The sequence below is a fragment of the Drosophila navojoa genome, chromosome 4, assembly GCF_054131105.1.
Source record: "Drosophila navojoa isolate 15081-1374.11 chromosome 4, UAZ_NAV_1.0, whole genome shotgun sequence".
Lineage (NCBI taxonomy): Eukaryota > Metazoa > Arthropoda > Insecta > Diptera > Drosophilidae > Drosophila > Drosophila navojoa.
Window position 1 is genome coordinate 4,607,865 of NC_142892.1, and position 14,909 is coordinate 4,622,773.

Genomic DNA, 14,909 nt, shown 5'->3' on the forward strand with positions numbered 1-14,909 from the left:
ACTGTTTAAATGTGAGCAATACTCTTGAATTATAATTAGCCTACAAATGGACTAGGGAAAATAATCTAGTTCATATTTATAATTAGAATTAGTTATATCATTGCATTTGACTTCAAGTGTCAATGTCGACTTAACTCTGAACTTGCCTCAACTTGAGTAATATCTACTACCTTTTTCTCTCTGTGTATCAAATCATTATATGAACGGCACTCAGTTTGAGTTGTTTGCATTGTGGAATATAATTACAAAACAAAAACGCGATCTAAATTAATGAACCGTATTATCAGAGAATATTTTAGAATAATCAAATCAAATAATTTATTGGCCAGCGCCCAACTTAGAAATACCCTGCCCCTAGGCGACAAACTGTGCTCTGTAATATTCTAGGCCATCTGCTGCATAATATAAGTTTGATTAAGATTAAGTTTGATTTAACAAAATGCTGTTGAAATCTCTAGTCAAAGTTCAGAAATATTTCGTGGCGCCTTGGCTTGCTCTACAATTAAACTTTGCCTGTATATTCCATATTTAATTAGCTTTGATACGTGTAAATTTATGATAGGAGTCAATCCTACAATAGCTAAACCCAGTGTCTGGCTGATTGAAACCGAGCACAGGCAGCAAACATGTCAGCGAAAGGTTCTGTCAACCCGGCAGTGGAACAGAAACAGCTGTGGGGGTCGAGCTACAGTTGAATGGACTGCGATTGCGACTGCGACGACGACAACCGTTGTTTTAGTTTTTTTTAAAGTTGTGTTGAACTTGCTTGCAGAGTTCATTCCAGTTGGAGTGCTAAGGGCAGAGAACGGAGTACGACTTGGGGGCATACACTCGAGTACACTCAATTAAGTCACGGCCAAGGCAAGAACGAAGCGAGCGCACCGGATATGTTTATTGCGTGGGCTGGGCCAGCGAATCAAACAAGTTATCAAAGTGTCTAGCAGCCGGTCCGTTCTGTAACAGACAGACAAAACGGTAAACGAGAGCGTCGCATAAGAAAACCCGTCAACACGTTCAAAAATTGTTGTTGACTCATGATTTTCCCATGAAACCAGCGTGAAACGAAACCAAAAACCGGAAGATTTTGTCTTTGCGCAGACTTTATGCCAAGCTGAGGGAGTGGCCGGCAATCAATAGCTGCTGCCCTCATCTGTGGATGAAGCTGAAGTGCAGCCAGCAGTTGCACGTGCGGCACGGCTGGAGCAACAACCCAAACGCACAACATCCCCAAATATGCAGAGAGTTGGAGGTTTGAGGGCAGCTCTGAAAATGAATGAAATATTTCCCTTTGTCGTCTGTGCGGAGTTTCCGACATTTGCCAAAAATGCATTTTCATGGCTCATAGTCGAGCCGTCTGCTACTCTAGCCACTTGCTGGCACACCCACTCAGTCAATGCTCCCTCTCTCTCTCTCTCCCTCTCATTCTCGTTCTTCTCGTTTCTCTGCAGAGTCAAAGTTATCGCCAGCAAACAAAGAATGAAGTTTGTTTGGTATTGGTTTTTGGTATCCCCGGCAACCGGCAAACGCTACAAAAACACGTCTGGCCTAACCCCAAGTGGGGCTGGGGGTGGGCAGTCTGATTCTAATGGGGGTTGCTGCGTTTGCATGCAGCACGTGCTGTCAGCTCTGCGCCTGTCCGCAACAATGCAAAACAGCTGTTCAAATGTTGCTGGGGAAAATGTTGCTAAAGCCTTAAATACATGCTTGCTACTTGATATAGGCAAAAACAATTTTCAGTAAAATGTAGCTAAGATCATTACTAAAATGTTGCTTAAGCTGGGTAAAACCAATGAAGTGTTGCTACAACTTGGACTCATGTTGCCAACTTTCTACTACTAATAAAATCAAAATGTAAATATTAAAAGCCAGCTAATTTAGCTAGCTCGGAGCTATCTTGCCTCAGTTTAACGGTTACTAAAAAATAATTCTATGGCACACATACTTACATCATCGGCCGCCTTGAACTTGTTTTGAATACCCCGACCATGCATAGAATTTAATAATAATTTGGCTGAAAAATTGTTAAATAAAAATGCCGAAATGCTGAAACGTGGCCAAAACAAAACAAAAAGCTAAAAAAAAACGTTGGCTAGCTACAATTCAGAGTCAGAGTCAGAGCGAAGGTCAGTCTAATGAAATGTTAAATGCGCAAATGCTCGAACAAAAGCGACTGGCAAATTGAGCTTGGGGCGGGATGTGGGGCAGGTCGGAAGATGTAAAGATCGCGTTGACGTTGTAATTTTGCATAATGACGAACCTCAAGGGAGGCGGGTCGGGGGGAACTCGGGAAAGTTGGAGGAGTTGGAATGAAATGCCGCGTGGGAAAGCGCTGGGCCGCGATCTTCAGCTAAAGTGGACTCAAAAGAGTCGCGTGATGGCACTTGAACAGTTCACAAAGTTTAGCAAATCTTTTGCAACTGAGTGCGCGTGTGTATGTGTGTGTGTGTGTTTGGTGCTCGTCTATGATTACAATTGGACAGCGTAAGCTGCAACGCGATCGGTTGGGTTTCCAGCTTTGCGGTCTGGCTACCAGTGTATCGAATATATCGCATAATAATTAGACAAGTGCGAACTTAGCTCGAGCCGTAACCTTAACGCGCTGCACTTTAGTCTCACCTTGCTGCAAACCGCGTCGACAGCTGCTCAAGTTCGCGCTGAAGATCTTTTGCCTCTGCTATTCAAGGAACCCTCGCGCCTGCCTTACTCCATCGTGCCTGAGATGCAATTGTTTATGCCGTGCTAAGCGCGGTTCGTAAAGCAATCCACTTTGTTATATCATTGTTCAGTGGATCGCGTGTTGCGCATAAATTTTAATTGCGAATTATGAATCGCAAAATGTGCATAATTCAATTACAAAACATTTCGAACCCGACTCGGCAGCCAAATGATGCAATTTATAACATTTAGCAGCTTTGCTGTCAGTTTTCATAGTTTTTCACAGCTTCATTAGCCAACCGAGCGCATAGGGAATTCAAACTTGTTTCTGGGCTAGCAGCTGGGAGTTGGGTGGGCTCTCAGCAGACCTAACGGACCGACGGGCCACACCTTGGCCGGCCACTCAAACTAATTGAACGCTAAATTGTTTCAATATCAATTTGTGCATTTAGTGTTTAAACAAAGGAAGGCCTCGCCGCGAAAGGAGCTGGGCTGAGCTAAGCCCGAGCTGAGTGTGCCAGACCTTCGCGTGTGCTGTGAACTTCGACCTATTACTCCATTGCCCATCGAACCATCAGATATGGTGAGCGCATGCAATTCAAGTATTATCTACGCTTTTACTTTCATTTACACTGAACGAAAATAAGAGGCTAAGTAGCGAATAATATGAAGGGAAATTGGGCTAAAAGATTGATTGAACTCTCGAGTAAAAATTAGTCCATAAAATAATTATAAATATTAAATATTTTTTAGCTAAAAATTAATAATATGTAAGACTTTACTATATCATTAATTCTTTTTAAAATTGAGGAAAATACTTTCAATATTTTTATATGATAAACAGTGATACGCCAGCCTCAAATTCTGCATCTAAATTTGAATTTCAGTTTCTCTATCAAACGTTCGTTCGCTGCTGCGACTTCATTCAAATTGCGAAAACCTTGATTTTCTGCCAATCTCGTTTGGTCGTGACTTCAGGTAGTTATCCCGCTGTTTTGCACCTGGTGAACTTGTGGCAGATTTTGACCTGCTTCTCCCGCTTTGAGTGTCTGTCAGCAGGCTGTCAAATTTTCCAAATTAATATGCAATTTAACTGTCAGGATTTTGTGTTTACCTGTGCGCGGCGCTAGCCACTGTTGGCCAGGTGTTGAGTTGCGTTGGCCGTTGCAAGCGACGTTCAATCGTCTGCAGACATTTGCCACGTTCAGTTCGCAGTCTCTCGCTCTGTGCAACTCCAGTGACTCTACAACTGTGCCGCAGCCTTATCTACCAGACTTTAGCTTCATATAGAGTTGGTAACTCATTGTGTAGGAAGCGATCAAAGAAAACTGTAAGTTATTGTTATTGTTGTTTATTTTTCACTCACGCTGAGCATCGACATTTGTCTGCTGGATGACTAGGGCTTAGAGCCAAAGCTAACTGTACGCGTTGCAGGCCAATTGTGTTAGCTAATGACCATACGAATTGTATCCAATCTACTTATTTCATGTTATTTTCATCTCACATTAGCTTTACCTGAGATGAGTAATGAGGGACTATAATGAAACGAAGCTGAACTGAGAAGTCTGTGAAGCAACTGGAGTTGACTCACTAGACGTGTTTAAGAGTCTGGGGCGAGGTTAAACGCTGTTAGATTATATACTTAGAACATTATAGGAGGCACTTGTGAACTTTGATTATACTCATAAGAGCTCGAGTGACTTTTAGCCTGAGATGTTTATTAAATAGCCTTTTGTTCGTGACAAAAAAACATTCGCTTAACTAAATCTATTCTTAAGATTTTCTATTAAAAACATATCTAACTAAAATGCTTTCCTGGCATTTATAAATTATATGCCTTGCCCCGTGAAAGAGCAGAGAAAGTTGCCTGGAAAGTCTAGCGGCGATTGCTTCCTGTGTTGTAGAATTCCGAGAGTTATCAGCGCTGGGTAGCTTGATCCTCATTAGTGGCACAGAAAGTGCTGCATCACGAGTTTGTTATTAATGGAATGGATAGAATGGGGCGTGTAACGTGTAGCTGAATGTCGATGGCTGGTTGCATTTGATGTGCGAGTATCTGTAAGATACGACTTACATACACACTCTAACAGTCTGTCTCTGTGTTTATCTCTTTGCAGCAATCTCATTGCGAAAAGCAAAAGTTACTCGGGCATAGCCGGCCCCCAGCTGCCGCCACTTAATGCAGGTGGGTTTGTGAAGTTGCGTCATGTAGATACCGATAAGCCGAGCACATCAACGCAATCGCCGCCAGATAAGCAAGAGGATACAGCTCTCAACAAAGACGACGCCACTGCAGTAGAAGTAGAAACTGAGGTGAGTTGATTGTCTGACACACTCTACACACACACACACTCGCATGCACTTCAATTTCTGTTTACTCTCAGATTATGGGTCCCGATCAACGCAATATTGCCAAGACGGGCTCCATCGCCGATCGCTTGGCCGCGCTGCAGAAGAGCGGCGAGGATGACTGGAAGAAGCGCATCAGCAAGCGCGATGAGGTCGACGATATTTGTCGGGAGAATTTTGTCAATGTGAGTACGAATAGTTTTGTGATTTATTTTATCTTTATAGTGCCAACAATGGTCTGTTGGCAACGAGTTTTCCTATTTCGTTGCCTTGTTTTTATTGCCATTTCAATTGCTTTCGCACTTGCGTGAAAACTATTTCCTTATTGTCGCTTGCAACAATTTTTTATTTTTTTTTTTTGTAATTATGCGCAACGTTTGCTGCTAACTAACTCGAGTTTAATTTCTCTTGCCTGGCTGCAGGCTGTTAGCCAAGCGTTCAAACGAGAGCTAGTCGAAAAGTGCGAATGCTGCAAACTGCAGTTGGCCACCAAACAAAAAAAGCAACATTGAACTCTACTTTAAATATTAGAGATTTAAATCTATATATTATAAAAATATTCTATATTTTTTTTTAATATTTTGATATATACTTTTCATTTAATTATCATTTATATGTTAGATATTTCCATTCATAATTGTAAGCAAATGTCGAATATTTTACTTGCCAAGCACTCAGTGGCCGCTGCCTAACGCTAGATGGCGCCATTAGGCGGCTGCCTAAAAGTATGCTACGATTTTTTGCTTGCTATTATTTTTATATTGAATGTTGAGAGAATCTGGTATGAAAAAAAAAACAGCTGACAATTAAATTCAAGCAAATGATTGAAGTTAAAGCATAAATAAATAACCAAAATTTATGGCTAAATATAAAAGTTACAATATATATTTATCAATATTTATTATTTTTATTAATTAATTATTATAGAGAAGTTTTTTCGGCAGAATGTCAAGAAAGTTTGCCAGAGTTTTTATAGGCAGACAATCCGATTTGTTATGAAGCTTTTACTGTACTTCTGCTACTGCTAGCCCGGTTAGGTGTGCTGAATTTGGCATTTTACTTTCGTTTAACGGCTGCGCGCACGAATTACCAATTACCTGGCGTACTTTTTATGGCCAGGTGACATTTTGTCCAAGCACTTGCAAAAAGAAAAACATCTATATATTGAACTTCAAATTAAATCCGCCAAAGCTGAGTTGAGTGAACTTTTTCCCATTGTCTCCTTTCTCTGTTTGCCTTATTAAGCGCGCTTTACGCCGGGGCCTATAATTATGCGGGTCTGTTGGGTGTTCAAAACATACATTTATGAGCGCCTCCCTCGCGCCCTCGCTCCCAACAGTCTGTTGTACTCTAATGTACAAGTAATCACATTTAATTACGCTGGCCACGCCTTTTTGGGCATCATCATAATCAACGTCAACAGCTGCCCCTGTTTGACTCTATATACGGCTGTGGCTTCAAAGATTTGGGAGAAATTTTCTGGGCAAAATTCATGTCAAACTGTTTTGAAAGATCTAACCCAGGGGATGTGGGCACGAGTCAAATGAGTTTTGAATTGGCGTTGTTCACGCTTCTTGAAGCTCGAGTTGCCTACAAGAGCAGCTAAAGATGTAAATATAGATAGAAATATGTATGTATGTGTGTATATAGTACATAACTAGAGACTGAAGCACTTGACGCCTGCGCCACACTTGTGACAGTGGGGCAAGGCCATTGGAAAGTCAATGAAAAGTTATTGAATGAATCAGTCTCTATTGTAGATTATGTCAAAGATTATATTATGTTTCGGGCTTGATTAGGTTTGGGCATAGAAATGGCTTCAGCTGCTAATCACTGCTTCTACTAATCTAGTCTTAGTCATAGTGAATCAGAATTAGTTATAAACTGCGCAGTTATAGTGGCACTTAAACTAATTTTAGCTAAAGCTATTAGCGTTTGCTGTACTCCAATTCTAATTCATCCAGCTTGAGCTAATTAAATATATGAGCAATATCAAACTATATATAGGAGTCGAATTAGGTATACAAAATGAAGGCTAACATTTCACAGTTCTTAAAGGGAATTCGATTTGAATCATAATAATCAAGTGGCATTCATCATCAGGCCACGTTCGCTAAGCATATCATCATAATCATCTAAGACAGCGCAACTTTATGGAGGGCCTACGCTGCTGCAGTTGCCTGCCAACTTGCATTTCTTCATTTTTTACTATCGAAACTTGCCTTGTGGGCAGCAGCCAGCAACCAGCAACAACAACAACAACAACAACAATTATCAAATAAAAAAGGATGGAACTGAAGGCGGCGGCTGTTGGGCTGTGTTTGGGTTGAGCTGTGGCTTCCACTCCATTTAGCTTGCTGCCTCTAGATGTGCCTCCGTCTCTCTGTAAAGGCAGCCTGGGCCGACTTGCTGCCTGTACAGTGTACACCACATACGCCCCGCCGCCCTGCCCCTGACTATTGGGTCTGTTGTAATTCTTGATGCTGCTGCTGCTGCGGCTTGTTGGTTGGGTCCAGCTGCTGTGGCTGCTGCATTTGATCTGTGGCTTGATCTTGAACGTGCTCATCTGCCAAGCAAAGGCCCCAACAACCAACTGGGCTTGGCCTCGCCTCTGCCTTTGCCTTTGACTTTGCTAGTGCCTTCCTCTAGCTATTGTAAATTGTTTTACTGAATTTGATATACTTGCTGCTTTGCCCAGACACACAAATACACACACACACATACACATACATTTATCTCTACATACAAGCAGCCCCATCTCTCGCCCCTCCTTTTGGGTAGTTTATTATGCTCGTGTATTGTTCGCTTGCTGTTGTGCGATTATGTTGTTTTTTTCTTCATCTTCTTCTTCTTCTGCTTAGCTCTGATCTGCTGTACTTGTTCATTAGTCCATGCCTCGCCAAGACGCAGTGACAGTAGCTAGTTGTTGTTGATATTGTTGTTTTTGTTTTGTCTATAGAAAAAAGTTCTTACAAGCAAGTTGGGTCGCATTCATGTGCCCCTCCCTGCGTTGCCCCGCCCCACCCCACCAGCCTTGCTGATTATTTTTGGTGTCTTTATGTGATTCATTATGTTCTTTTGCACATTTCTGTGCTGCTGAAGATAAGCAGACTATTTATCCGACTTTATAGCCTTGCATCATCTTACATATACGATAATATAATATATGTATATTTTATATAGTATATGCCATCAGTCTGAAAGATTGCTACAGACATGATTCATGTTTTCTTCATGATTTATCCAAAAATTTCTGTGCATCAGGCCCTTCGTCACTAAAATTTGCAATCTCTCTCCCTCGCGCGCTCTCTCTCTCTCTCCATCTCTGTCTTTCTTTTTTCGCCAGCCTGTGATCTCTCCTGGTTGCGCTCGGTTTAATTTAAATAGTCTGTTTTCATTGTCTGTCGCCTGCGACAACAGCACTTGACTCGCTGCGCTCACTCTCCCGCTCTCTCTCACTCTCCCGCTCTCTCTCTCACTCACACTTTGAAAGCCGGCTTTGATAGTCTGCAATCGGAACTTGTTGCTCGCCGATTTGAGCGCTGCCGCAGTACGAGCCGCGACTCCAAGGCGAGCGCTTCGCAACTCGCAAAATTCGCATTCGACTATTGTTATTAGCATTGCTATTATTGTTATGCATTATTTTGCTTTTGCTGCTCGTTTTCCATTGACATTCAATTTGATAAGCGGCAAATCAAAATATTGACGTGTGTGTAAATTGAACTCTCTCGCTCACTAACTGTCTATCTCTCTTTCTCGCACTCGCAGTCGCTCCGATTGCATAAAAAGTAATGTGAAGTAGTTTCCTGACTGCGAAAATAAGTTGCATAAACTGTCGAATGCGGCGCAACAGGAAGCGAATTATATAAAGTCAAATAAATAATTTTTAACATATTATTTGGCATTTGGCATTTTGAATTTTGCATTTGCATTTGCCGTAGTGAAACGTTGACACAAATTTCACGACAAATATTAAGATAAATAATGTATTTCAAGGCTGGTCATTTCACTCATACTCACACACACACACACAAACACACTCACCTTTGAGAACTTTCTTATGCGCCGTATTACGCTTGCCCGCATTTTGTGACTATTACAAATCGAAGCCCACGTAATAATTTAAAAATAAATGCACGATTTCTCATCGGCAAACTGAATAGAAATATTACGAAATAAACTAAAACTAATGCGAATATATGGAAACAGAGCGTAAAGTGAATTCATTTACAACAATATGAGCATTCTAACTGAACGTTAAACAGAATCAGTGCAAAATGCTAAGGCTAAACGGCATAATCAAGCACTCCAATTGGAAACCAACTGCTTGCATGCAAAAAGGAAGATATTCATATGCACACGCACACACACACACATGCGCTTTGACCTGTGTATAAATTACCAATAAGACTGATGATGCTCCAATTTGAACCCGACTACTACAATTCTCGAGCCAAAGTGCGCAAGTGCAGCTGCAGCCGCAGCCGCAGCAGCCGACGACGCGTTCACGACGTTGTCACCGAAACTCAACGAAGCCAAACATCATAAGGCACAGAAGAAGACACACTGCGTCGCGCTGTGAGAGAACGTGAGAGCGGCCAGCGAGTGGAGAGAAAGCAAAGTCCACAGAGAGCGACGCGCAGCTTGATAAAAGTTGCGTTCGTTGTTGTTCGTTCAGTTAAATTTAAGACGAGAAGCCGAAGAGAACGACCGTTGGGTGCGTCGGAATGCAAAACGCGCCTAAAAAGCAAACGCAAAAATAAAAACAAAAACAACATTCAAAATAAATAAAGCAAAATAAAAGAATTCTAGAATAAATAAAAGACAGCCTTGCGCGGATATCAGATGACAGACAGTCCAAGATAAAAATACTAAAACGAGCGTTGGAATATGTTTTTGCATATATGCATGAATATAAGGACAAACAGTGCGACGGCCGATTGCAAATCACAACAGAAAGCACTTAACGAAAGGTGTGAGCGCGCGTGCGAGAAAGAGAAAGGACAACCGTAAAGATATTGCAAAAATGTAGAAAATGAATATTTGATTGGCAGATTTTTGCAATATTTTTGAGTTGCACTGGAGAGATTTATAAAATAAAGAATATAAATAAAATATTTTACAATATTTTTAAAGATATATAAAATATTTTTAAAAATATAAAAAATATTTTTGAAAATATATTAATTTTATTTGATTCTTTAAATTTAGTGTTCGCTGATGTCATAGTAAAGCTGTCGCTTATCAAAGACTGAAAAAACGATATCAGAATTATTGTGTTTGCTAGCGGAAACAGTTAATAAATAGTTGCGAAATCGAACGGTAGAAAGGCAATTGCAGATAGTGATAGAAAGAGAGAGTAACTCCATTGGCCGGCAACAATGGCAATGACAATGACAACCGACTACCAAGCGTATCTGGAGACAGCCTGGCAGTGGCTGAACTACCTGCCCTACCTGCTGGTGGCCTACGTGCTGCTCACCTTGGTGCCCAAGTCGCTGATGCGCATGAAACGCTACGCGGACGCTGACTTCGAAGCGAATCGTCACAAGTTCCATCGCTGCTATGGCCCTGAGCTCTGCTGCCACGCCCATGCCAGCGTCCAGGCGCAGGAGCTGCCAGCAAAGCAGGCGAAGCAACGCAAGCCGGTGACTCGCGTCTACCCGAAGCGTCAGCAGCCGCTGAACAAGCCGGAGCTGCCGTCCATTAAGCACAACCATGTGACCAACATTGCGCGCATGTTCGAGTCGGGCAATGCGACGCGGCAGGTGAGCCGTGTGACACCTGTGACGCTGCCCGACATACGATCGCTGGGCGCCAGCGAGGGCTCCAGCGAGACGACGCCTTGCGTCTCGCGCAAGGGCAGCATTGCCACACAGATGCAGCACATCGAGCATGCCATGCAGCTGTGGCAGGAGCTGCAGGATCAACAGCAGCAACAGCAACAGCAGCAACAACAACAACATCAACAGCAGCAGCAGCAGCCACAAAAGTCATCCAGGCTCAACGATTGGGAGCCGATGACTGCGATGCCTGTGCCGGCCATAAGACGCAGCCTGGGCACCTCAGCCACGCCCTCGACTGCATCGCCGCTCTGCAGCTCACCAGAGCCGCCGTCACCTGTGCTGCTGCGTGAGCCGCCCGCTCTGTGCCTCAAGTCCAGCATGGAGGACATCTTCCAGGCGATCGCACGCAGCGCCGAGGAGCCCGTCGACTGCAACAGCCTCTCGCCGATCACCTGCATCGACGACATCTTGTCGGAGCGTAGATTCTCGAGGCCCTTGTCCGCCTACTCCATAACCGATCTGCTCAACGAGGAGCAGGAGTCGCTGTTCGTGAACGAGACGACGCTGCAGCAGCTGGAAACGAGTTGAGATGGGAAGAGCTTATCCAGACTATCGAGTGATTATCTGCAGTAGATCATCTTCGTGCCATGTGCGAAAACAGCTTGCTTAGCTCTTCCTCTCTCCCTCCCTCTCTCTCACTCCCACTCTCACTCTGATTATCTCTCTGCCCCACTTATCAATGGCTTCTTTCACTGATTCACAGCAAAACAGTTGCGATAAGGCCACGCCCCCGCATTTCCCTGGCTGCTGCTTAGCCTTTGCCAGTTGCATTTTGTTTGTTTAATTAATGAAAACTTAAGCAAATCAAAATCAAATCAATAACAATTATTATTATTATTATTATGAATATTATTATATCTAACATTAGCCAATTAGATTTGATCTATAGAATTTGTATATATATATATAAAGTTCCATGGACTTTGAAGTCCTTGGGCTCAACGTATCGCATCCTTGCCTGGTCGCTATTCTGGTTCTCAGTTCTCAGTTGCCTATAACTATTATTATTTATTACTATTGTCATTGTGGATGTAACTGTAATTGAATTACGCAAAAACCCAACCAAATTATCTCAAGTGACAAATAAATATGCAAAGTACTAAAATGCTTAAAGTACTTATTAAACAAAACTTTGACTACGAATTTGTAGTTAGTATTATTTATGTCTTACTCACACACACTCACTCACACACACACACACACACACATACAAGAGTATGCATATTTTATAAATAAATTGTTTACAACAATCAATTGTAAGAATTTCATTTAATTTATGTTTGTCGCAGCTGCATTTGAATCTGAAAATATTTCATCTTTGCTCAGCAGCTGTTTTGATCAATTTGCTGCTATTTATTTTATATAATAAACATTCAGTCTTCCGCCTGTTTTGCACCTCCAACAGAGCAGAACAGAACCCAACTGAAACGATCTATTCCTAGCCAAACTAATTTGCCTCTGCCTCAGTCGAGTGGCATTTGGGCTTTTATTGTCATGATTAATTCTCTTGGATTGAAATGCGCGAATTTAATCGATATATACCATATGGATGGATAGATATGTATATATATGGCATCATTAATCAAATTCTTTATATATAGCTATATACTAGAGTGGGTTTTATGATGCTAGAGTGCAAATACCTTTCAACTTGGACACAAAAGAGCAAAACTTATCAACTGAAATTGCTGCACAAAGAATTCTTGACTCTGCTTGAGATCAACGTATGGCATAGTTGCGAAAGATATAATAGCAGCAATGATTATACTTTGTACTACTGATAATAAAAGTGAAGCAACAACAAATTCTTATTGCCATTTAAATACTCTTGTTTAATCAAGCTGCTTGATATTGCTGCCAAGCTAAAGAGTTTTATTACGGATGAAAGTTTTACAGAGGCGAAATAGTAGTTGTGCTTAAAATAGTAGTAGACCTTAAAATAGTACTGAATAGTACTGCAGCAGCTACTATTTCGATGCACAATTACAAAAGGTTCCATAGAAACTAGGTAAATTTGATTCTGTTTCAGTTCTGTTTATTCATCGATAGCCGAAATTCCTATTGGAAATAATCAGTTTGGCTACGTTTTCTTCCACAGGCAAATCTTGTAAATTTCCCTAGAAATAGTAGTGCCTCGGCTACTACTATTTTAGTGTAATGCGTAATGTAATGTAGGTAATTGTTCCATTTACGCCACTTTAAAGTAAATTTACTTTGCAGTCTGTTTGTGCATCGAGCACAACAAATGCCGATTGCAATAGTCGATTGGGGCTTCATTGTGCATCACTTGCAGCTGGTCCAATTGGACACAGCCCCCAGTGAGTGAGTGCTGAGGCAGTTAGTTTACAAAATCATTTAATTACGTGGGTGTATGCAAAAATTTCAAGGCCAACGTGTTGGCCAGCTTAGGGAATATCATCTAAGCGCTATTGCCTAAATATTGATTTCGCATTGATTTCATTGACCAAAAATATCGATTGGAATAATCATTTGTATAAGGCATATGCAAAGCGTATTCAAACGTCGTCATGCCATGCCAAAAATTTGTTGTCTTTGTTTTTTGTTTTAATTTATTCGCCTTTTAGGTGGAGTTGACCCTTTTTTATTGCGGCTTATCACATTTAATGCCTCCGATGAATCATCGCGCGCACGGCTGGAGCAATCGTCGTTCAGACCACAAAGCCGTGTAGTAGCTCAACTTAGCTCTGCTCTGCCGATGACGCATTTGCGATCAACCTCAGAAGAATTCCAATTCCTATTCCAATTCCGATTCGATTCGCTACTACGATCTACGAAGGTTGTGTGAGCGTAACAAAGCGTTTGTTTACTCAATCACACGAGCATTGCGAATAATTGGAAATTTCTCAATTGAGTTTTATGATAAACAATATATGACGATAGCAAATGATTTATTGTGCCGGCAATACAAACAGCCGTTAGGCCTGAGCTCAGCGGCTATCTTTAGTGTGGAGCGAACATAAATATGTGATATTTACAATTAATTTGTGGCTTAAACTTGAAAATCGAATGAAAGTAAACAGTCTGAGAAGTATGTTATGCTCTAAGCTTGCTCTCTCTCTCTCTCTCTCTCTCTCTTTTTCTCTCTTGGTGTCTCTTCAGAGAATATCCTGCTTATCTTATCTTATCTGTCCCACTCTCAGTTGGGCTATTTGATAACTCAACGTGTGCTGGCTCATATCTAATCTTCATTCTCTCTCTCTCCCTCTCTCTCTATCTATGTCTGGCTGTTGTTCTGCCTCTCTTTTGGGCTATTTATTTTACAGCTATCATTACCTGTCTCACCTTCCACTGCGCAGTAGCTCAGTGTTTTTTGTTGTTTGTTGTTATTTCTTTACGGGCAATGCAATGAGTACGCCTCAGTCACAGATCCCGTGGCGCGCCGTAAACAGCTCTAGAGATTGGATAGCGGCGCATTTAATTTGAATTTGTTGTCTAATCAATTAACTTGGCTTTAAGGTGTGACTCGAATGCTGTGTGCGCAATGCAAAAAGGGAAACTGGTAAAACGCTTTGAAGTTTTGGCTTACTAATTCTCAGCTCTTTGTCCAAGTGTCGAGCCTGCTAACTAAGTAACCAATTTAGTCGGCCCTGGGCAGGCCAGGCGGCAGGTGTGAGTCATGCCCTCGACTGGGAATTACCCAAGCTTTATTAATGTTAGCCAACTCGTAGCAGCCAAAAATGGTTTGATTGATGACCATTTTTGTAGCCAATGTGCGCGTTTTATTCATTTAAATTTCTAGTTTTATTTTGTGTGAAATTTTGTTTTATCTTTTCGTGTTGCTTTGTTGCTGTTTTTCGCATTCAACGCCCACGCGTCATTTACCTAATGGCCAAAACGGTACTAATTGGGCTTTAATTGTTTTTTTTTTTGTGCTCACACAGGAATCACTTTCGCTGGCCCAATCGATCTCGGATAAGCCACTCCCACCATCGCCACTCATCGTGGCCAGCCTCGAGGGCGGCAAGGTCTCGGATCGTTTGGGCAAACTCAAGTCGAACTCTGAGAAGTGGAAGCAGCGCATAGGTAAGTCCCCGTCCA

General features: G+C 41.8%; 2 protein-coding genes and 1 long non-coding RNA gene across 20 annotated transcripts in view; 2 read left to right on the plus strand and 1 right to left on the minus strand.

Moving 5' to 3' along the window:
* The window catches only part of Svil (Supervillin), a 123,772-nt gene that overhangs the window by 104,804 nt on the left and 4,059 nt on the right, over nt 1-14,909 (plus strand). For 14 of the 15 annotated variants that reach the window (XM_089259422.1, XM_089259420.1, XM_018099941.3 and 11 more), the window contains 3 exons: nt 4,773-4,968; nt 5,040-5,189; nt 14,753-14,894. In XM_089259422.1, coding sequence (XP_089115548.1) covers nt 4,773-4,968; nt 5,040-5,189; nt 14,753-14,894 — 488 coding nt within the window. Of the gene's footprint in view, nt 1-4,772; nt 4,969-5,039; nt 5,190-14,212; nt 14,371-14,752; nt 14,895-14,909 lie in introns of those variants that run through there. The other variant, XM_018099956.3, reaches the window with a different exon arrangement.
* LOC115561899 (uncharacterized) lies at nt 3,522-4,288 on the minus strand. 2 transcript variants are annotated; one of them, XR_016196687.1, is made up of 4 exons: nt 4,247-4,288; nt 4,022-4,170; nt 3,770-3,935; nt 3,522-3,715 (listed from the first exon to the last, which is right to left on the minus strand). It is a non-coding gene; the product is annotated as an uncharacterized LOC115561899 (long non-coding RNA). The 2 variants fall into 2 exon arrangements; XR_003980009.2 differs by having other exon boundaries at nt 4,022-4,282.
* LOC108650731 (uncharacterized) lies at nt 8,513-12,104 on the plus strand. 3 transcript variants are annotated; one of them, XM_089259450.1, is made up of 2 exons: nt 8,513-8,614; nt 10,216-12,104. In XM_089259450.1, the coding sequence occupies exon 2, from the start codon at nt 10,386-10,388 to the stop codon at nt 11,376-11,378; it is 993 nt and encodes a 330-aa protein (XP_089115576.1). In that variant the 5' UTR covers nt 8,513-8,614; nt 10,216-10,385; the 3' UTR covers nt 11,379-12,104. The 3 variants fall into 3 exon arrangements, with proteins under 3 accessions (XP_089115576.1, XP_089115575.1, XP_017955485.1); XM_089259449.1 differs by having other exon boundaries at nt 8,551-8,711; XM_018099996.3 differs by lacking the exon at nt 8,513-8,614 and adding an exon at nt 9,469-9,977.

Excerpts from the sequence above, each read along its gene's own strand:
- LOC108650731 (XM_089259450.1), top strand. The coding sequence starts at position 10,386 with ATGGCAATGACAATGACAACCGACTACCAAGCGTATCTGGAGACAGCC.